We start from the raw sequence: 23,878 nt of genomic DNA, 5'->3' as shown, positions 1-23,878 counted from the left end.
ATCAACTGGGCCAGTTGGCCAAGGAATGGCAGATGGAGTTTAATTTAGATAAATGTCAGGTGTTGCATTTTGGTAAGGCAAACCAGGGCAGGATTTAGATAGTTAATGTTAGGGCCCTGGCAGTGTTGTCAAGCAGAGATCTAGGGGTGCAGGTACATTGTCTACCTGTGATGTCACTTTCAAAGAACTGAGTGGTGAACAAGGAGTACTGGAGTTGGGACACCATGTTACGGCTGTACAAAGCATTGGTAAGGCCACATTTGGAGTACTGCATACAATTCTAGCCATCCTGCTATGGGAAAGATGTTATGAAACTGGAATGAGTGCAAAAAAAGATTGACAAGGATGTTACTGAGACTGGAGGATTTGAGTTACACAGAACATACGTAGAATATAGAACAGTACAGCACAGTACAGGCCCTTCGGCCCACGATTTTGTGCCGAAATTTTACCTAAACATAAGGTCTATCTAACCTCCACCCCTACCTTATACTATCATTGCCTACCTAATAGCCGCTTAAATGTCCCGAATGAGGCCGACTCTACTACCCTCTCCAGCAATGCATTCCACGCCCCTATCACTCTCTGAGTAAAGAACCTACCTCTGACGTCTCCCCTATATCTACCTCCACTCACTTTAAAACTACGTCCCCTCGTAATAGCTACCACCACCCTAGGAAAAGGTCTCTGGCTATCCACTCTATCTATACCTCTGATCATTTTGTACACCTCTATCATGTCACCTCTTATCCTTCATCGTTCGAAAGAGAAAAGCCCGAGCTCTCTCAACCTTTCCTTGTAAGACCTTCCCTCCATTCCAGGCAACATCCTGGTAAATCTCCTCTGCACCTCTTCCAACGCTTCCACATCTTTCCTGTAATGAGGCGACCAGAACTGGACACAATACTCCAGATGTGGCCGAACCAGGGTTTTATATAGCTAGAGCATAACTTCACGGCTCTTGAACTCAATCCCTCTATTAATGAAAGCTAACACACCATACGCCTTCTTAACAACTCTATCCACCTGGGTGGTAGCTTTCAGGGAACTGTGGACATGAACCCCAAGATCCCTCTGCTCCTCCACACTGCCAAGAATCTTTCCATTAACCCTATATTCTGCTTTCAAGTTTGTCCTTCCAAAATGAATCACCTCACACTTTTCAGGGTTAAACCCCACCTGCCACCTCTCAGCCCAGCTCTGCATCCTATCAATGTCTCTTTGTAACCTAGAACAGCCGTTTGCACTATCCACAACTCGACCCACCTTTGTATCGTCCGAGACCTTACTAATCCACCCTTCCACTCCTATATCCAAATCATTTACAAAAATCACAAATAGAAGAGGACCCAGAACAGATCCTTGTGGTACAACACTCGTAACCGAGCACCATGTTGACTATTTTCTGTCCACTACCACCCTTTGTCTTCTAAGGGTCAGGCAATTCTGAATCCAATCTGCCACATTTCCCCCTATCCCATACCTCCTTACTTTCTGCAAGAGCCTACCATGGGGAACCTTATCAAATGCCTTACTTAAATCCATGTATACCACATCCACTGCTCTACCTTCATCCACGTGGTTGGTCACCTCTTCAAAGAATTCAATAAAGTTTGTGAGGCATGATCTACCCCTCACAAATCCATGTTGACTATCACGAATCAAACTGTGCCTATCCAAGTGATCATAAATCTTATCTCTCAGTGCCCTTTCCAATAATTTGCCCAACACTGAAGTAAGACTAACTGGCCTGTAATTTCTGGGGTTATCCCTATTCCTTTTTTTGAACAAGGGAATGACATTTGCCACTCTCCAATCTTCCAGCACTATACCCATGGACAATGAGGACGAAAAGGTCATTGCCAAAGGCTCTGCGATCTCTTCACTCGCTTCCCATAGAATCCTTGGATAAATCCAATCAGGCCCAGGGGACTTATCTATCTTTAAGTTTCTCAACATTCCTAGTACATCTTCCTTATTAATATCCACCTCCACTATCCTACCAGCCTGTTTCACACTGTCCTCCCCTACAACTAGGGCCCTCTCAGCTGTGAATACCGAAGAGAAGTATTCATTAAGGACCTCTCTTATCTCTTTAGGCTCCGTGCACAAATTCCCTTTACAATCTTTGATCGGCCCTACCCTTACTCTAGTCATTCTGTTATTCCTCACGTACGTGTAAAAAGCCTTGGAGTTTTCCTTGATCCTATCTGCCAAGGTTTTCTCATGCCCCCTTATAGCTCTCCTAAGCCCTTTCTTCAGCTCTTTTCTGGCTGACTTGTATCCCTCTACAGCCTTTTCCAATCCTTGTTTCCTAAACCTTATATAAGCATCTTTCTTCCTCTTAACTAGTCATTTGACCTTTCTCGAGAACCAAGGCTCCCTCATTCGACTGCATCTTCCCTGCCTGCTGGGGACAAACATATTGATCACACGCAGTATGCATTCCTTAAACAATCTCCACATTTCTATAGAGCTCTTCCCTGACAACATCTGTTCCCATTTTATGTTACCCAGTTCTTGGCTAACAGAATTATATTTACCCTTCCCACAATTATAAACCTTACCCTGCTGTATGTACCTATCCTTTTCCATGACTGTTGTAAAAGTAACAGAGTTATGATCGCTACCGCCAAAATGCTCTCCTACCAACAGGACTAACACTTGGCCAGTTCATTGCCAAGCACCAAATCCAAAGTGGCCTCTCCTCGTGATGGTCTATCTCCATACTGTTTCAGGAATCCTTCCTGAACGCACTGGACAAAATCCGCTCCATCTGAACTATTGCAACTAAAAAGTTTCTAATCAATATTTGGAAAGTTGAAGTCACCCATGACTACAACCCTGGGACTTCTGCACCTTCCCAGTATCTGCCTCCCAATCTACTCTTCCACTTCTCTGCAACTATTACGGGGTCTGTAAAAAAAAACCCCAACAAAGTGACTGCTCCTTTCTTGTTCCTAACCTCAACCCAAACTGACTCTGTCGACATATCATTCTCAAACTGCCTTTCAGTAGCTGCTGTACTAGCCCTGACTAGCAATGCCACTCCGCTGCCTCTTTTACCACCCTCCCTATTTCTTTTAAAGCATCTAAATCCCGGAACTTCCAACAACCATGTGTTATAGGGAGAGGCAGGATAGGCTGGGACATTTTTTTCACCTGGAGCATGGGAATCTTATTAAATCATGAATGGCGTAGATAAAGCGAATAGCCAATGTCTTTCCCCAGGGTAAGAAAGTCCAAAACTAGAGGGCACAGGCTTAAGGTGAGAGGGGCAAGATTTAAAAGGGATCTGAAGGGCAACTTTTTAACACAAAGGGTGATGTGTACATGGAAGAGGAAATGGTAGAGGTGGGTACAACTGCAATATTTAAAAGACACGCAGAGAGATACATGGATAGTAAAGTTTTAGATGGATATGGGCCAAATGCAGGCAAATGGGACTAGTTCAGTTCAGGAAACCAGATCAGCATGGACAAGTCTATTTCCATAATAAAAACTGAAATAACTGCAAATGCTGTAAATCAGAAACAGAAACTGCTGGAAAAGCTCAGCAGGTCTGGCAACATCTCAGATTACAGAATCCCTACAGTGTGGAAACAGGCCCTTCAGCCCAAAAACTCCACAGTGACCCTCAGAGCATCTGACCCAGACCCATCCCCCTATATCCCACCTAATCTACACATCCCTGAACACTGGGCAATTTAGCATTGCCAATCCATCTAGCCTGCACATCTTTGGACTGTGGGAGGAAACTGGAGCACCCAGAGAAAATCCACACAGACACGGGGAGAATATGTAAACTCCACACAGACAGTTGCCCGAGGCTGGAATTGAACCCGGGTCCCTGGTGCTGTGAGGCAGCAGCGCTAACTACTGAGCCACCGTGCCGCCCCTCTGTGGAGAGAAATCAGAGTTAATATTTCAGGTCGAATGAATCTTCCTCAGAACAGCATTTTCTGTTTTTGTTTGGGTTTATTTCCATGCTGTATGACTCAATTAGTGAGTGGCAACTCATGTTCAAGGCATTCTTAGTAACTACAGACTGGTTGATAGGTAAGTCTTTCAGACAGCAAAGATGGAATTAAAAACAAGCATTTGGAGAAATGTGAGTTAACGACAGAGCCGGCATAGCTTTGTCAAGGGCTTAACATGTTTTGACTATTTGAATTGACTAATTGAGTACTACGTAAAAAGCTGGTCAATAATTGAGCATCCTGGAATAGGAGGGTCCAACAGCAGCTTGTATAAACCAATGTTTTAAGGACAGAAAACAGCAAGTCATAGCAAATGGTTGTTTCTCAGATGGGAGGAGGTTAGATAAGGTTACGGTTATATCTCTCTATGCCTGAAGCCTGCAAGTTTATTTACCTCATTTAACAGACCAATTTTCTTTTGAAATCATTGAGTGCCACTGCTTCCATCATCTTATGAGGCAGTATTATCACTTACTGTGTACAAGAACTTTCTTGATATTCATATTTTTCAGGCCGGAAGAAAGGTGTGTCGTGCAGTTCCCTAGGTGAGGTCATAGACTTGCTCACCAAGCCAGTGCAATTGATTGCATTTTGTATCATCACCTTGCTAGGTAACGCCTCTGGTGAAGTGTTGGTGCTCTGTCCCGCTCGTTCTTTATATGCCTCGGCTTGCTGTGATGGTTGGCATCAACTTCCTGTTTCAATGTGTTTGTTGATGGGCACAAGCCAAACAGAGACATGCTAGGGAATTTCTGGAGACCTGGCATTTCAAACGGAATTCCATCAACAAACACACTGAACTGGACTCAATATACATACCACTGAAAAACAAAACCGGAAGTGATGTCAACCACCCCAGAAAACTGTGAACTAGCGGGACAGAACACCAACGCTTCACCGGAGGCACACTGACGATGTTATCAAGCAGGGTGACGAAACATCTGCAATCAAACACACCAGTTCGGTGAGCAAGTCTACAAACTCATCCACAACCCGAGCTACAAATCTTCTCAAACTTTGAGTTCCCTAAGTGTCGGTGTTGGGTCGTTTGCATTTGCTGATATATATTAATGATCTGGATCCTTGTGCACAGGGGATAATTTCAGGGCTAGCAGATGACCCTAAACACACACAATTTGTGAACTGTAAGGAGGACAGTGTGGAACTCCAAAAAGACATTGACAAGGTGGACAAGTGGGTCGATGTGTAGCAGGTGAGATTCAATGTTGAGAAGTGTGAGCTGACGGACTTTGGTTGGAAAAGCATTTAAAGACAATGTAAAATAAGTAGTATAATTCTAAAGGGGATGCAGGAGCAGTGGGACCTGGATGTATATGTGCACAGATCACTGAAGCTGGCAGGTCAAGTGGAAAGAGCAGTTCGTAGCTTTATTAATAAAAGCATAGAGTACAAGAGCAGAAAGGTGATATTGAACTTGTATAAGTCACTTGTTTGATCTCAGCTAGAATATTGTGTACAGTTGTAGGTGCCACATTATAGAAAGATGTGAATACAGTGGAGAGTCTGCAAGACTATTTACAACGGATCTAGAAATGATAAACTTAAGTTATGAGGATAGATTGGAGAAGTTGGATCTGCTTTCCTTGGACAGAAGGTGGCTTAGAGGAGGTTTGATCGAGGCTTTCAAAATAATGAACCAACTAGATAGAGTAGATAGGGAGAAGTTGTTCCCACCTTTGAAGAAAAAAAATGAAAGGGATTTAAAGGGATTTGCAAACAAAGCAAGGGTGATGTGAGAAACAAACCTTTTTAACACAGTATGGAATGCACTGCCTGAAAATATGGTAGAGGCAAGATGTGTTGAGGCACTTGAGGGCATTGAATGATTATTTTGAAATGATGTGCAAGCAAATGTTATTTTGTCTCCTTCCCTTTTTTAATAAATATGTTACATTGCCGGTTTTCCAATCCTCTGAAATTTTTCCAGAATCTAAGGATTCCTGGAAGATTACAACCAGTGCATCCACTGTCTCTGTAGTTACTTCCTTCAATATCCTAGGATGCTACCTTTCAGGTCCAGGAGCTTACTGGTCTTTAGCCTCAGTGGAGAAAAAGTGCTAGGGAAACCAGTGAGAACATTTATTTCCTCTCCTCCTTTTGGCTCTTGAATATTTAGCAATTTTTGGATGCCACTCGTGTCTTTGACTGTGAAGGCTGATGCAAACTATTCTGCCATTTCTGGATTCCTAATATTATTTCCCCAATCTCATTCTCCTAAGGAGCTTATGTTCACTTCGTTTTATATATTTAAAGAAGTTCTTGTCCATCTTGATATAACAAGTTTACCTTCAAAGGTTTATTTTCTCCCTCTTTATTACATTTTGGTTGTCTTTTGTTGGTTTTTAAAATGTTTCCAATCTCTGGCTTAGCATTTTTTTTGCCATATTATATGTTTTCTTTTAATTTGATGCTATCACTAACTTCCTGGTTAACCATTGGCTTATCCCATTCTTGAAATCCTTCTTCCTCACTGGAACACATCTTTTCTGTGATCGACAAACTATTTTCTTAAAAGTCTGCCATTGTTCCTCAACTGTTTTTGCTGCTAAACTTTTACCCCAATCCATTCCAGCCAGCTCTGCCCTCATTCATTCATAATTATACTCAGTTAAGCTTAGCAAAGTTGTTTCCGATCCAAGTTCCTCTCTCTCAAACTAAATGTAAAATTCTACTACTGTTTCTGAGGGGATCATTTACTCTGACAGCATTTATTAGATTTGCCTCAGTACATATCACCAGATTCCAAAATAGCCCAACTGCTGATTGGATATTATTATTATTATTATTATTCTAGGAAACTTTTTGAATACACTGTTAATTCTTCCTCATGGCTTCTTCTACCAATCTGACTATACCAATCTACATGAAGATTAAAGTCATTCATGATTAACGGACCGCCTTTGTTACATGCCCTCAATTATCTCCTGATTTATTCTGTCACACAGTAAAGCTACTGTTCTTAAATACTGTTGGAGCTGCACTCATCCAGGCAAGTGGGGAGTATTCATTACAATCCTGAACTGTACCTTGTAGGTAATGGACAGGCTTTGGGGAGTGAGAAGATGAGTTACTCACTGTAGCATTCCTAGCATCTGACTTGCTCTCGTAAGCACTATATTTATATGGCTAGTCCAGTTCAGTTTCTGGTCAATGGTAATCCCCAGGATGTTGATAGTGGAGGATCCAGTGATGGTAACACCATTGAATGTCAATGACCATAAGAATAAAAATGGGAAAAGGAGTAGGCCATTCAGACCCTTGAGCCTGCTCTGCCACTCAGTAGGATCATGGCTGATCGCACAGGCAATAGCTAGATTGTCTTTTATTGGAGATAGTCATTGACAGGCATTTGAATGGCACGAATGTTACTTGCCACTTTTCAGCCCAACGTGGATATTGTCCAGGTTTTGTTGCATTTGGACATGGACTGTTTCAGTATCTAAGAAGTCTATGAATGGTTTTGAACATTGTGCAATCAACAGCAAACATCCCCTCTTCTGACCTTACAATGTAGGTAAGGTCATCGAAGAAGCTGAAGATGGTTAGGCAGAGCCATTGCTCTGGAAGACCTCGCACAGATATGTCCTGGATCTGAGATGACCAAGCTCCAACCACAAGCGTCTTCCTATGTGCCAGGTATGACTCCAACCTGGTCCGCCTGATTGTCATTGACTCCAATTTTGCTGGGGATCACTGGTGCCACACTTGGCCAAACATGGCCTTGATGTCAAGGGCAGTTCCGCTTAACACACATGCTTTCATTGTACCTCACACCGTCTCTCTCACTCACACTGTCTCTCTTGCTCCCTTGTTGAATATTGGGCTTCCTGAAAAATTGAATTTTGCTGGTATTTACTGTGTAGCAGGAGACTTATTCTAATAGCTATTACAGCAGTAATTTACTTTCCAAAATTCTAGCATGGGAAAACAAGAAAGAAAAATTACAAGAAACATGGAGGTCACATATTGCACATCAAATTTGCAGCAACAATTAATCCGATGACAGATGTAGAGTCATAGATATCTACAGCACAGAAAAGGTCCTTTGGTCCATCAAGGTCTGCATCAGTCAAAAACAACCACCTCACTTTTCTAATCCCATTTTTCAGCACTTGGTCCATAGTTCTGTATCCCTTGACATTGCAAGTGTACATCTAAATCTGTCTTAAATGTTATGGGAGTTTCCTCCTTTACCAACCTTGCAAGCCCTCTAGGTGGAAAATAACATCCACACGTCTCCTCTAAACCTCCTGCCCCTTATCTTAAATGTATGCTCCCTTGCCATTGATCCCGCCACCATCTGTATTCAACCCTCATAATTTTATACATTTCAATCTTGTCCTGCCCTCAGTCTTTCATGCTCCAAGAAGCACACAGCAGGGGAGCAGCTAAGTGGCCACTTTTTAAAGTGTTTTTCTTTTTTTGTAAATCTACAATAATGAGTAGAGTCGGTTCTTTTTTGCTTATATGTTTTTATTTCAGATCTGTCTCTTGATTAAACTTTTAAAATATGAAACATAGGTACTAAGTTAGCCTGGAGCAGTAAGGCTGTGTTATTTTCTGCATCTGTAGATTGTTAAGGTGCAAAGATGGCCTTTACTAGAGTGATGTGGTCTTCCTTTTGGATGTGGGAGATTAGGGAGGGTTTCCATGTTACTGATGATTATGTCTGCAGGAAGTGTATTTGGTTACGAATCTTACTGGATCACATGGATCGGTTGGAGCGGCAGTTAGATGCAATGAGGAATTTACAGGAGCCAGGGGCTGCTATGTATGGCAGACACAGGAAGGGAGAAAAACTGCCGATGCAGTCAGGTAGATGGGTTATCCCCAGGAAAGGTAGGAGGGGTAGGAAGGCAGTGCAGGAGTCTCCTGTGGCTGCTCCCCATCTCAAACAAGTATGCTGTTTTGGAAAATGTAGGGGGTGATGGACTCTCAGGGGAATGTAGCACTGACTGCCAGGTTTCTGGTACCGAGACTGGCTCTACTGTAATGAGTGTACGTCAGGTTCCAAGCGATTGTTTGTGATAGGGGACTTTGTAGACAGAGGCACAAATGAATGTTTCTGCGGCTGTCAACGAGACATCAGAATTGTGTGTTGCCTCCCTGGTGCCAGGATCAAGGAATTCTCGGAGACGGTGCAGAATATTCTCATAGGGGAGAGGGACCAGCAGGAGGTTGTTGTACACAGTGAGACTAATGACATTGGAAGAGAAAAAGACGAGATTCTGAGGACAGAATACAGGAAGTTAGGTAGGAATTTAAAAAGAAAGTCCTTGAGGGTAACAATAAAATCCCAGTGACACGAGCTAATGAGGGTAGGAATAGGAGGATAGAGCAGATGAACGTGTGGCTGAAGAGCTGGTGTGGGGAGAAGGATTTAAATTTCTGGATCATTGGAATCTCTTTTGAGGTAGAGGTGACCGGTATACCTGAATTCGAAGGGAGCTAAGATACCGGTGGGAGATATGCTGGAGCTCCTCAGGAGGATTTAAACTAGTTGGGTGGGGGTGGGTCTCGATGTGTGTGTGTGTGTGTGTCTGTCTGTCAATGAGTCAAGCAGCCAGAAACAAAGCAGAGAATGAGGTCTGACGAATAAATTAAACTCCATTTATTTCAATGCAAGAGGCATAACAGGTAAGGCAGATGAACTCAGGACATGGTTGGGAACGTGGGACTGGGATATCATAGTGACTGCAGAGATGTGGCTCAGAGATGCACTGGCAGTTTAATGTTCCAGGTCATAGATGCTAAAGAAAGGATAGAAAGTGGGGGGCAAGAGAGGAGGGGGAGCAACATTTTTGATTAGGGACAACATTACAGCTTTACTTAGGTAGGGTATTCCTGGGAATTGATTTGGGTGGAACTGAGAAATAAGAAAGGGTGATCACCTTATTCGTATTGTACTATAAATCCCTCAATAGTCAGTGAGAAATTGAGAAACAAATTTGTAACAAGATCTCAGTTATCTATAAGAATAAAAGGGTAGTTATAATACAGGTTTTTAACTTTCCAAGGAGTAGGATTGTGATACTGTTAAGAGCTTGGATGGAGAGGACTTTGTTACGTGTATACAAGATAATAGGTCATTACAATATCGTGGGCCGAAGGGCCTGTACTATGCTGTACTGTTCTATGCTCTTAAGAACATTTTCAGAATCACTATGTGGACATACCCACCAAAGAAGGTGCAAAACGTGACCTAATGTTGGGAAATATGGCAGGGCAGGTGTCAGTGGGGGAGCACTTTGGGGTCACCGACCATAATTCTATTAGTTTTAAAATAGTGTTGGAAAAGGATAGCCCAGATCTAAAAGTTAAAGTTCAAAATTGGAGGAAAGCCAATTTTGACGGTATTAGGCAAGAACTTTCAAAAGTTGATTGGGGGTGGATGTTCACAGATAAAGGGATGGCTGGGAAATGGGAAGCCTTCAAAAATGAGATAATGAGATTCCAGAGACCGTATGTTCCTGTTAGGGTGAAGGGCAAGGCTGGTAGTTGTAGGGAATGCTGGATGACTAGAGAAATTGAGGTTTTGGTCAAGAAAAAGAAGGAAGCATATGTCAGGTATCAATAGCAGGGATTGGGTGAATCCCTAGAAGAATATAAAGGCAGTACAAGTATACTGAAGAGGGAAATTTGGAGGGCAGAAAGGGCAAAGGAGTTAGCTTTAGCAAAAAGGGTTGAGGAGAATCCAAAGGGATTCGACAATTACACTAAGGACAAAAGAGTAACAAGGGAGGGAATAGGGCCCCATAAAGATCATCAATCCTGCCTATGTGTGGAACTGCAGGAGATGAGGGAGATACAAAACAAGTATTTTACATCAGTGTTTACTGTGGAGAAGGATATGGAATATGGATATGAATGTGGGGAAATAAATAACAATGTCTTAAAAAAGTCCATATTACACAGGAGGTGGTGTTGGACATCTTAAAATGCATGAAGGTGGATAAGTCCCTGGGACCTGATCAGGTGTAACCTAGAACTCTGTGGGAAGCGAGGGAAGTGATTGCTGGGCCTCTTGCTGAAATATCTGTATCATCGATAGCCACAGGCAAGGTGCCAGAAGACTTGAGGTTGGCTAACATGGTGCCACTATTTAAGAAAGGTGGTAAGGAAAAGTCAGGGAACTATAGGCCAGTGAGCCTGACATTGGTGGTGGGCAAGTTTTTGGAGGGAATCCTGAGGGACAGAATTTACATGTATTTGGCAAGGCAAGGTACTGGTTAGGGATAGTCAACATGGCTTTGTGCATGGGAAATCATGTCTCACTAACTTGAGTTTTTTGAGGAAGGATGTTGTGTAACTTGAAAGAGTTCAGAAAAGATATACAAGGATGTAGCCAGTGTTGGAGCATTTGAGCTAGAGGGAGAGGCTGAATAGGCTGAATAGGCTGAGGAGTGACCTTATAGAGGTTTATAAAATCATGAGGGGCATGGATAGGGTGAATTGCCCAAGTCTATTCCCTGGAGTGGGGGAGTCCAAAACTAGAGGGCATAGGTTTCAGTTGAGCGGGGAAAGATTTAAAAGGGACCTAAGGGCAACATTTTCAGGCAGAGGGTGGTGCATGTATGGAATGAGCTGCCAGAGAAGTGTTAGAGGTTGGTACAATTACGACATTTAAAAGGCATCTGAATGGTCTACGATAGGAAGGGTTTAGAGGGATATAGGCCAAATGCTGGTAAATGGGACTATATTAATTTAGGATATCTCATATATTTTATAGATTTTAATTAATAATATTCATAACTGAATTCAGGAAACAAAATAATTAAGTATGAAAAAGCAAAAGATACTTTTCTAAAGCTTGTTACAAGTAACTTTACAATTAAGTTGTAAAATTATTATAGGAGATGGAGACTAAGTAATAAATAGGGTCCACGTGATCAACAATTTAATGACTTGTAGAATGCAGAGGCCAGCAACATCTATTTGTATTCTTTGCAACCCTTATGATTTCACCTGAGGTAAATTTATTGCTGAAAAATACTATTTTATCTCATTCATCGAAACTGCACGACTGAAACAAATCTAGAATAGGATCAAGAGGTTACAAATAGGATGAGAAAGTATTATGGAATTTTCATTCACCCCATTGTGTCCGTATCAACCCTCCAAAAGCATCCCACCCAGACTCCACCCCTTACCCTATCCCCACAACTTTGCATTTACCACCTAGCCTACACATCCCTGGATGCTATGGATAATTTAGCATGGCCAATCCATCTAACCTGCACAACTTTGGACTGTGGGAGGAAACCAGATCATCCAGTAGAAAAACATCAGGAGAACATCCAAAATTCACACAGACAGTCACCTGAGACTAGAATTGAGAGGCAGCAGTGCTGACCACTGACCCACCCAGCCACCCATAATGGAATTACAATTATTCATAAAACTGATCTTCAGATAAATTTTTCTAGAAATTAAGAAATATGATTAATATCATTCCATTTTTTCCATATTTTATCCAGCGCCAGAAAATTGGAAGCTATTGACTTTGGACATACAAAGAAACACAACTGCTGAATGCAGATGTTCATTTTGAAGGAGATGGTCACACCCAAGGTACAGGAAAAAGGTAGCTGGGTGACTGTCAGGAGGGGGAAAGGGAATAGGCAGGCAGTGCAGGGATCCCCTGTGGCCTTTCCCCTCAATAATAAGTATACTGTTTTGTATACTGTTGGGGGAATGATCCACCAGGGGGAGCCCATAGTGGACAGGTCTTCCGCAGTGAGCCTGGCCCTGTGGCACAGAAGGGAAGGGGGAAGAATAGGAGAGCAATTGTAGTGGGGAATTCAATAGGAAGAGGCACAGACAGGCGGTTCTGTGGACGAGATCAAAATGAACGGATGGTATGTTGCCTCCGGGGTACGTCTCGGGTCGTGTCTTCAAGATCATTAAGAGGGAGAGTGAGCAACCAGCAGTCATGGTCCACATCGGTACCAATGACAGAGGTAGAAAAAGGACTGAGAATTTGAAAAACAAGTACAGGGAGTTAGGTTGGAAGCTGAAGTTCAGGACAAACAGGGTAGTTATCTCTAGATTACTACCAGTGCCACGTGATAACGAGGTAAGAAATAGGGAGAGAGTGCAGCTAAACACGTGGCGACAGGGCTAGTGTAGGAGGGAGGGCTTCCACTATGTGGATAATTGGAGCTCATTCTGGGGAAGGTGGGACCTGTACAGTAAGGATGGGTTGCACCGAAACTGGAACGGCACAAATATCCTGGGAGGGAGGTTTGCTCGAGCTATACAGGATGGTTTAAACGAGATTGGCAAGGGGTGGGGAACAGGGAGTGAGGTTGATAATAAAGAAATGCAGTTGATGGAGCGTAACTGTGGACACAGGGATGGTTTGAAGTGTGTATACTTCAATGCTAGAAGTATCTGAAATAAGGCGGATGAACTTAGAGCATGGGTCAGTACTTGGAACTGTGATGTTGTGGCCGTTACAGAAACTTGGGTAACTCAGGGACAGGGATGGTTAGAACAAAGAACAAAGAAAATTACAGCACAGGAACAGGCCCTTCAGCCCTCCAAGCCTGCACAGATCCAGATCCTCTATCTAAACCTGTTGCCTATTTTCCAACGATCTGTATCCCTCTGCTCCCTGCCCATTCATATATCTGTCCAGAGACATCTTAAATGACGCTATCGTGCCCGCCTCTATCACCTCCGCTGGCAACATGTTCCAGGCACCCATCACCCTCTGCGTAAAGAACTTTCCACGCATATCTCCCTTAAACTTTTCCCCTCTCACCTTGAAATCAAGACCCCTAGTAATTGAGTCCCCCACTCTGGGAAAAAGCTTCTTGCTATCCACCCTGTCTATACCTCTCATGATTTTGTAGACCTCAATCAGGTTCCCCCTCAACCTCCATCTTTCTAAAGTAAATAATCCTAATCTACTCAACCTCTCTTCATAGCTCGCGCCCTCCATACCAGGTAACATCCTGGTGAACCTCCTCTGCACCCTCTTCAAAGCATCCACATCCTTTTGGTAATGTGGTGACCAGAACTGTACGCAGTATTTCAAATGTGGTCGAACCAAAGTCCTATACAACTGTAACATGATCTGCCAACTCTTGTACTCAATACCCCGTCTGATGAATGAAAGCATGCCGTATGCCTTCTTGACCACTCTATCTACCTGTGTTGCCACCTTCAGTGTACAATGGACCTCAACACCCAGATCTCTCTGTGCATCAATTTTCCCCAGGGCTTTTCCATTTACCACGTAGTTCACTCTTGGATTGGATCTTCCAAAATGCATCACCTCGCATTTGCCTGGATTGAACTCCATCTGCCATTTCTCCGCCCAACTCTCCAACCTATCTGTATTCTGCTGCATTCTCTGACAGTCCCCTTCACTATCTGCTACTCCACCAATCTTAGTGTCATCTGCAAACTTGCTAATCAGACCACCTATACCATCTTCCAGATCATTCATGTATATCACAAACAACAGTGGTCCCAACACGGATCCCCGTGGAACACCACTGGTCACAGTTCTCCATTTTCAGAAATTCCCTTCCACTACAACTCTCTGTCTCCTGTTGCCCAGCCAATTCTCTATCCATCTAGCTAGTACACCCTGGACCCCATGCAACTTCACTTTCTCCATCAGCCTACCATGGGGAACCTTATCAAACGCCTTACGGAAGTCCACGTATATGACATCTATAGCCCTTCCCTCATCTATCAACTTTGTCACTTCCTCAAAAAATTCTATCAAGCTGGTAAGACATGACCTTCCCTGCACAAAACCATGCGGCCTATTACTAATAAGCCCATTTTCTTCCAAATGTAAATAGATCCTATCCCTCAGTATCTTCTCCAGTAGCTTCCCCACCACTGACGTCAGGCTCACCGGTTTATAATTATCTGGATTATCCTTGCTACCCTTCTTAAACAAGGGGACAACATTAGCAATTCTCCAGTCCTCCGGGACCTCACCCATGCTTAAGGATGCTGCAAAGATATCTGTTAAGGCCCCAGCTGTTTCCTCTCTCGCTTCCCTCAGTAACCTGGGATAGATCCCATCTGGACCTGGGGACTTGTCCACCCTAATGCCTTTTAGAGTACCCAACACATCCCCCCTCCTTACGCTGACTTGACCTATATAATCAAACATCCATCCCCAACCTCAACATCTGTCATGTCCCTCTCCTCAGTGAATACTGACGCAAAGTACTCATTAAGAATCTCACTCATTTTCTCTGACTCCTCGCATAACTTCCCTTCTTTGTCCTTGAGTAGGCCAACCCTTTCTCTAGTTACACGCTTGCTCCTTATGTATGAATAAAAGGCTTTGGAAGGTTGTTGGAAGTTCTAGGATTTAGATGCTTTAAAAGAAATAGGGAGGGTGGTAAAAGAGGCAGTGGAGTGGCATTGCTAGTCAGGGCTAGTACAGCAGCTACTGAAAGGCAGTTTGAGAATGATATGTCTACAGAGTCAGTTTGGGTTGAGGTTAGGAACAAGAAAGGAGCAGTCACTTTGTTGGGGTTTTTTTTACAGACCCCGTAATAGTTGCAGAGAAGTGGAAGAGTAGATTCGGAGGCAGATACTGGGAAGGTGCAGAAGTCCCAGGGTTGTAGTCATGGGTGACTTCATCTTTCCAAATATTGATTAGAAACTTTTTAGTTGCAATAGTTCAGATGGAGCGGATTTTGTCCAGTGCATTCAGGAAGGATTCCTGAAACAGTATGGAGATAGACCATCACGAGGAGAGGCCACTTTGGATTTGGTGCTTGGCAATGAACTGGCCAAGTGTTAGTCCTGTTGGTAGGAGAGCATTTTGGCGGTAGCGATCATAACTCTGTTACTTTTACAACAGTCATGGAAAAGGATAGGTACATACAGCAGGGTAAGGTTTATAAGTGTGGGAAGGGTAAATATAATTCTGTTAGCCAAGAACTGGGTAACATAAAATGGGAACAGATGCTGTCAGGGAAGAGCACCATAGAAATGTGGAGATTGTTTAAGGAATGCATACTGCGTGCGATCGATATGTTTGTCCCCAGCAGGCAGGGAAGATGCAGTTGAGTGAGGGAGCCTTGGTTCTCGAGAAAGGTCAAATGACTAGTTAAGAGGAAGAAAGATGCTTATATAAGGTTTAGAAAACAAGGACTGGAAAAGGCTCTAGAGGGATACAAGTTAGCCAGGAAAAAGCTGAAGAAAGGGCTTAGGAGAGCTATAAGGGGGCATGAGAAAACCTTGGCAGATAAGATCAAGGAAAACTCCAAGGCTTTTGACATGTATGTGAGGAATAATAGAATGACTAGAGTAAGGGTAGGGCCGATCAAAGATTGTAAAGGGAATTTGTGCACGGAGCCTAAAGAGATAGGAGGGGTCCTTAATGAATACTTTTCTTCGGTATTCACTACTGAGAAGGACCTAGTTGTAGGGGAGGACAGTGTGAAACAGGCTGGTAGGATAGTGGAGGTGGATGTTAGTAAGGAAGATGTACTAGGAATTTTGAAGAACTTGAAGATAAATAAGTCCCCCGGGCCTGATGGGATTTATCCAAGGATTCTATGGGAAGCAACGGAAAAGATCGCAGGGCCTTTGGCGATGACCTTTTCGTCCTCACTGTCCACGGGTATTGGGCCGGAAGACTGGAGAGTGGCAAACGTCATTCCCTCGTTCAAAAAATGGAATAGGGATAACCCCGGAAATTATAGTCCAGTTAGTCTTAATTCAGTGTTGGGCAAATTATTGGGAATGGCACTGAGAGATAGGATTTATGATCACTGGGATAGGCACAGTTTGATTCATGACAGTCAGTATGGATTTGTGAGGGGTAGATCATGCCTCACAAACCTTATTGAATTCTTTGAAGAGGTGACCAAACACATGGATGATGATAGAGCAGTGGATGTGGTATACATGGATTTATGTAAGGCGTTTGATAAGGTTCCCCATGGTAGGCTCATGCAGGAAGTAAGGAGGCATGGGATAGGGGGCAATGTGGCAGGTTGGATTCAGAATTGGCTGAACCTTGGAAGACAAAGGGTGGTAGTGGACGGAAAATATTTAACATGGTGCTCAGTTATGAGTGTTGTACCACAAGGATCTGTTCTGGGCCCTCTTCTATTTGTGATTTTTGTAAATGATTTGGATGTAGGAGTGGAAGGGTGATTAATAAGTTCGTGGACGATATGAAGGTGGGTCAAGTTGTGGAGAGTGCAGAGGGCTGTTCTAGGTTACAAAGGGACGTTGATAGGATGCAGAGCTGGGCTGAGAAGTGGCAGATGGAGTTTAACCCTGAAAAGTGTGAGGTGATTCATTTTGGAAGGACAAACTTGAAAGCAGAATACAGGGTTAACGGAAAGATTCTTGGCAGTGTGGAGGAGCAGAGGAATCTTGGGGTTCATGTTCACAATTCCCTGAAAGCTGCCACCCAGGTGGATAGAGTTGTTAAGAAGTTCTATGGTGTGTTAGCTTTCATTAATAGAGGGATTGAGTTCAAGAGCAGTGAAGTTATGCTCCAGCTATACAAAACTCTGGTTCGGCCACATCTGGAGAATTGTGTCCAGTTCTGGTCGCCTCATTACAGGAAAGATGTGGAAGTATTGGAAAAGGTGCAGAGGAGATTTACCAGGATGTTGCCTTGAATGGAGGGAAGGTCTTATGAGGAAAGGTTGCGAGAGCTAGGGCTTTTCTCTTCAGAACGACGAAGGATGAGAGGTGACTTGATAGAGGTGTACAAAATGATCAGAGGTGTCGATAGAGTGGACAGCCAGAGACTTTTTCCTCGGGTGGGGGTAACTTTTACATAAGAACATAAGAACTAGGAGCAGGAGTAGGCCGTCTGGCCCTTCGAGCCTGCTCCGCCATTCCATAAGATCATGGCTGATCTTTTCGTGGACTCAGATCCACTTACCCGCGTTCTCACCGTATTCCTTAATTCCTTTATTGTTCAAAAAAAATCTACCTTTTTTTTAGAAACGTTTACTGAAGTAGCGTCAACTACTTCACTGGGCAAGGAATTCCATAGATTAACAACCTTCTGGGTGAAGAAATTCCTTCTCAATTCAGTCCTAAATCTGCTCCCTCTAATCTTGAGGCTATGCCCTCTTGTCCTAGCTTCACCTGCCAGTGGAAACATCCTCTTTACTTCTATCTTCTCTATTCCCTTCATAATTTTATATGTTTCTATAAGATCCCCCCTCAATCTTCTGAATTCTGAATTACGAGGGGGCATAGTTTTGAAGTGAGTGGAGGTAGATTTAGGAGAGACGTCAGCGTTAGGTTCTCTACTCGAGTGGTAGGGGCGTGGAATGCATTGCCGGAGAGGGTAGTGGAGTCGGCCTCATTAGGGGCATTTAAGCGGCTACTAGATAGGCATATGGATGACAGCATAAGGTAGGGGTGGAGGTTAGATAGACCTTAGGTTTAGAGTAAAAGTTCGGCAACAGCCAATGTTGGCTGGATAACCCGATTGGACAACTACCGAAGAGTCTTGCTGTGGGTATTGTGGTGGGATTACAGCTTCCGAAGAAAGAAATTAAGCCTGAAAAGCTGCAATAGGAGGTGCACTGTAACTTACTGGATATGGTGGGCTGAAGGACCTGTACTGTGCTGTACTGTTCTATGTTCTACGTTCTACCCTTTCATTAAGAATATATCGCTCTGAAAGTTCTTTGCACTTACAGCTTTCAGTATTTTGCCTTCTTGAGCAACTAGCCACAGCACCTTCTTATGGGTATCATTAAGCACCATACCAAAACCCTTCCATCGACGTTTTGAGCATCAAACCAGCACCCTCTCATTGTTTCATGAGCACCAAAAATGTTTAAACTATAATGAACAAATTAAGACCACAAATTGCAACAACAATATTACACACTATTTTACAATACCTGTCGTCCTTCCAACTCAATTTGGAAGTTTTTTGCTGACTCTTGTGTCACTCTTCCTCCAAAGTCCAACTGATATACTTGTGTTGCCTCATTCCAGAGTGGCTGCTTGTTAGCCATTATATACACAAATCCTTGATTCCCCAACTTCCCGTCCTCTTTTTCATTTGCCCTTCGACATTTCAGCTCATCAGTTTCATTTGCTGTCCTTAAGTTTCTCTTTGTTTTCCAAACCTTTTTGGTGCTCTGGCTCTGATTCATGAACTCATCTCCACTAATGAATAACTCTGGCTCACTTTCTGAACTGTCTTGAAACTCACTCATTTTATTCAGCTTTTTGGATTTTATCTGATCTTTTTGGCTTTTGATTTTTTTCTTTTCTCTTCCTAGTCTAGGGCTGGAAATGAGAGAATTGAAGTCTGTAAGTGCCTTTGCCTCTTTTTTCATTTTTCCTTCAGTTACAGCTTGCATATTTGCCTCCTCTGGTCTGCTGTCTAACCGTTTATGGCTTTTCTTGTCATATCTATCTGTTCGCAGAGGCACAGGAGATTCTGTCAGAGAGAGGACTTCTTGGAAGTTATCTGCTGTTTCTATAATTGCTTCAGTTCCTGTGTGTTGAAACTCTGTTGAAAAAGGAGGCATTCCAGCTTTCTCAACAAGCAAGTCTGGTTTTGAGCTCAACGTCCCCTGTGAACTATGCATTAGAGAACAAGCACTGTAAGTATTCCATTGATGTAATGTAATCGGAGAAAGCTGTAAACTAGAAAATGTATTATTGGTTGGATACATTGGTGGCAATGGGCAACAGCCAATGTTGGCTGGATAACCCGACTGGACAACTACAGAAGAGTCTTGCTGTGGGTACTGTGGTGGGATTACAGCTTCCGAAGAAGGAAATGAAGCCTGAAAAGCTGCAATAGGAGATGCACTGTAACTTACTGGATATGGTAAAGTGAATCCAAAGTTCGACTGGAAAGTGACTGTTGGACTGTTAGGAGATTTAATAGGAATGATTGGTACATGAGGTATTTCCACATGTGATTGCTCCAGGATGAGAACTGGCGGTTTATGACACCCTGTTGCAGAAATCTGAGCTGGTTGTTCTTGTGGAATCCAAATTTCCTCACTTGCTGCATGGTCCCACTGATATGGGAGTGATTGCTTCATGCTTATATTGATCTCATTATTTAATGCAATATGTCTAATGGATTTCTCAATTTGGTAATGCTGCAAAATAGATTCATCCTCACTGAAAGCATTATTAACATATTCAGTTCTATCATGACAGTTGTCTGGAACACTTAGCAGATTATAGGATGACTGAGAAGAGAGGGGTGATGTACTAGATGAGTGGACAATTACAGTGCTGAGCTGAGAGCCAATCCCAGTAGGTAGTTCTGATCTAGTAATAATGTTACTATTGTTGCTTCCATTGTTGGTGCACTGAGTGCAGGTGTAGAGAGCAGGAGGAGATCTGAGAGAGTTTTGCTGGCACTGTGTAGACACAGAATTGTTTTTCAGTTTGTGGCCATGTTGAACAACCCTATGTGAATCTAACAGCTGAGACACCTTTGCTGTGGCATCTTTACTGTCACTTCGCAATGGCACTTGTATAGTGTTACTATCAACACGCTGATTTCTATTGATTGTATCAGGGTAAGGTGGTGGATCCCCACTCGGAATAACACAGTGAGCAACACTCAGCCTATTTAGTGTGCCGTATACCTGTTGTACCTTTTTAGCATCTGCTGAAGGCAACTGTAAAGGAGATTGGCCCAGGCCTGGAAGTGTATACATATTTTGATTGCTTGATATTCTCATGCGAGGCCTACACACTTCTTCAACATTTCCACTGCTATCAAATGTTGTGATTCTTTCATAACCTAGAGGGGTTTGAAGATGTCCAGTAGGAAAGAGGGAGAAATCTGTTTTTTTCAGACAAATGTTTACTGGTGGAATAGTAGTAGAAGTGGCTGCAGAAGCTGTTGTAGTCCCTGGATATGGAGGAGGTGGATGTGCATTTATTTTAGCTAATTGCACTTCGGGAGTTGTACAAAATGCCATCGTATTGCCTTCCTGCAACTGCGGCACTGTTCGTATCGACTTGATTTTCTGAGAGTGCTCAGGTTCTCGTTCGACATGCTCCATATTGGGAATCTGCACAATCCCCGCAAGCTGTGGTGATTGCTGTTGTAATCCACCAGTCATTCGGTTCGTTTCCAAACTTCCAAAAATTGCTTGTCCTGGATTTGAAAACCTGTTAGAAATTGCACACTGGCTGGAACTGTCCAAACCTTGTTCTGTTGCACCTGCAACAGCTGTTTGATTTGTTAAAATATCAAGCTGCACATTCTGATTGGCGAGTAAAGACTGAACTAGTCCAATACTCTGGGTAGGGGACATTGCTTGAGCAGAACTATGGATTGGTGCAATGGGAATGTTAACAGTGCAAGGAGGATTGTTTTCTGGAGCTCCAGTTGTTCCATTCACTGTGCGGAGAGAAGAAAAAGAAAAAAAGTTCTTCAAAATAGGCAAAATATTTGGCTTGCCCCAACGAAAAGCATACACTGCCATTTTTCTAACAACATTCAATTGTTTTGTTTGCAGCGCATACTTTGTACAGTTTTGATAAATTTTAATCAAGCTTTTTAGTTTGTCTATGTAAGTTCTATACTCAATAAAAGTGAACATTTGAAGAGGAGGTATAATAAGCAGCACAATACAGTGATGCAATATTAATCAGAAGGAAATTTGAAAAGTTAATATGAAAGGCATAATAGGACTATGAGGAAAGACTAGAAGTCAACATTAAATTGAATTGAATCGTAAAACACTGTATAATCATAAAAATTGCATGAGGTTAGCTCCGGAAATTTGTTAGGTCTGTGTAGGAATCAAGGGAAGATTTTCATGGAGAGGAGAAGGAAAAGGTTAAACTAAATATGTACTTTGTATCTGCCTTCACAAAGGAAGTCGGTGCAGGTTACATTAAATAGGAAGGGAAGTTACGGACAGGATAATAGAAGATGTCTTGTACTAAAACGTGTTATTGAAAGTCAACTGCTCCGAACTGTTCCTGAGAGAAGTGAGATAGAAATAGAGACCCATTGGTCATAACTTTTAATCATCACTGGATATGGAAGTAGTATTGGAAAACTGTAGGGTTGCAAATGTTGTATCACTACTAAAGGGGTTGTTAGTTAAGGGTTAAAGCTTTAGCCATACAGTCCGTGATAAGTGAAGTTAGAATTAACGAACAAGGAATCCAGATAGCCAAGGTTAACAGCTATCAGAAGCTGTAGGTGAGGAACAGACAAAGCCTATAATGGCTATGGGAAAAAAAGATAATATGAGCATTGTGTTGAAGTTTGGGAAATATAACTGTGATTGTAATGTGCATGCTGTAATCTGTGTAAAGCTTGAAGCAGTTCTGTAATTCAGCAGAGCAAGCTTGACCCTCTGTCAAAGCTTCTTTCCAACTGTTCTTATGAATATATCACTACATAAAAAAAAGACGCGATCAAACCAAGCAATTATGGTCGGTCAGCTTAACATCAGTAGATGGGAAGAAATTGGAAACCATTATCTAGGACAGCCATAGTCTAATGGCAAATCATGCCTGGCTAATGCAATTGAATTCCGTGATGAAGTTGCAGAGATTAATCTAAGTAGTGCATTAAATGAACATAATTACTTTCAGAACACTTCTTGCAACGTATCACACAGGAGGCTTGTTAAGGAGGTCAAAGGTTAAGGGAAAATGGTGAACAGGTGAGGAACTATTAGATGGGCATGTTTGTCAGATTAGAGCTGGTGTGTCATGGAATTCCTCAAGCATCAGTTTTCTGTCCATTTTAGAAATAACTTCTGTGAAATGGAAGAATATGCAACAGAAGTCAGAGAAGTAGCACTAGTTAAATTGTTGGGCAAACGGCCACCTTCTGTGTTTGTAACAATTCAGCGCTCATGACTTGAACTTGATAGGAGGATAATAGAAATGAGTGTTATTGTTGACTCCAGGACAACATAGACAAGGTGATGATGTGTGAAGAAGCATGGCAGATGAAATTCAATACAGCAATGTTCATGGGGAGCTAATATTGAAAGACAGTATACTATAAATGTCATAATTATCAAAAATGTGCATTCATGGGAAGAACTTGGTGTCCACATACAAAATCCTTAAAAGATGGCAGGACATGTTAATAAAATTGCTATAAAGAGCATTAGGGTGATGCAGAATTTAACAAACACATCTTTACAAATCACTGATTAGGACTAGAGTGTCATGGAAAATTATGAATACCCTTTTTAAAAAAAGATGTAAAGGCAGGGTGGGATCAACTAAACTGACCTCAAATGGTTGCTGAAAATGTGCCTGATGTAACAGTCACAGACACTTTTTATTGCAATCCATAATCCCACTTGGATGGAGGCAGAGGGATCTATTAGCTGCATACACTGCTCAATTCACTAAACACACTGCAAACTATAATGCCAATATATTACAAACAACATCTAACATTCATAAAAATTAGAAATTGAATGCACTGGAAAAATTCAGTAGGTTTGGCAATATCTGAGGAGAGAGTTAATGGGTTGAGTTGAATATGAATCTTCTTCAGAACTGATATAGGACTGCTTGCACGTCTCGCATCAATGACTCAATACTTCCACATGTTGTCAATTATTCTTCTAGAGCAGCCACATTGTATCACACTCATTGGGTGGAATTTTCTTTTTCCTGAGACTGAATATGGAGGTGGGTGTAAAAGCAGGTGGGATGTCCGTTCCGGGATGCTTCAGGTTTGTAAACACATGGGTTTCTGTTATTGGCTAACATGATTGCACCTATGAACATAATTCGAACAAGCTAATGTGTTAATAAGTATTAATGACATGTTAATGAAAGCAAAACTTGATGGTTAGAAAAAAACTCAACTCAACCTGAAAGGTAATACAGTATGGAGCTGGAGGAACACAGCAGGCCAGGCAGCATCAGAGTAGCAG

The 23,878-nt window shown here is 42.5% G+C and overlaps 1 protein-coding gene across 1 annotated transcript in view; it reads right to left on the bottom strand.

Annotated features, from left to right (window-relative positions):
- LOC109918713 (tubby-related protein 4-like) overlaps nucleotides 1-23,878 on the bottom strand; it is a 576,781-nt gene that overhangs the window by 10,153 nt on the left and 542,750 nt on the right. The window contains exon 15 of the mRNA XM_048600969.1: nucleotides 18,872-21,357. Coding sequence (XP_048456926.1) covers nucleotides 18,872-21,357 — 2,486 coding nt within the window. The remainder of the gene's footprint in view (nucleotides 1-18,871; nucleotides 21,358-23,878) is intronic.

The sequence above is a fragment of the Rhincodon typus genome, chromosome 9 (assembly GCF_021869965.1).
Source record: "Rhincodon typus isolate 14 chromosome 9, sRhiTyp1.1, whole genome shotgun sequence".
Taxonomy (NCBI): Eukaryota; Metazoa; Chordata; class Chondrichthyes; order Orectolobiformes; family Rhincodontidae; genus Rhincodon; species Rhincodon typus.
This window is presented reverse-complemented; position numbering and strand designations above follow the sequence as displayed.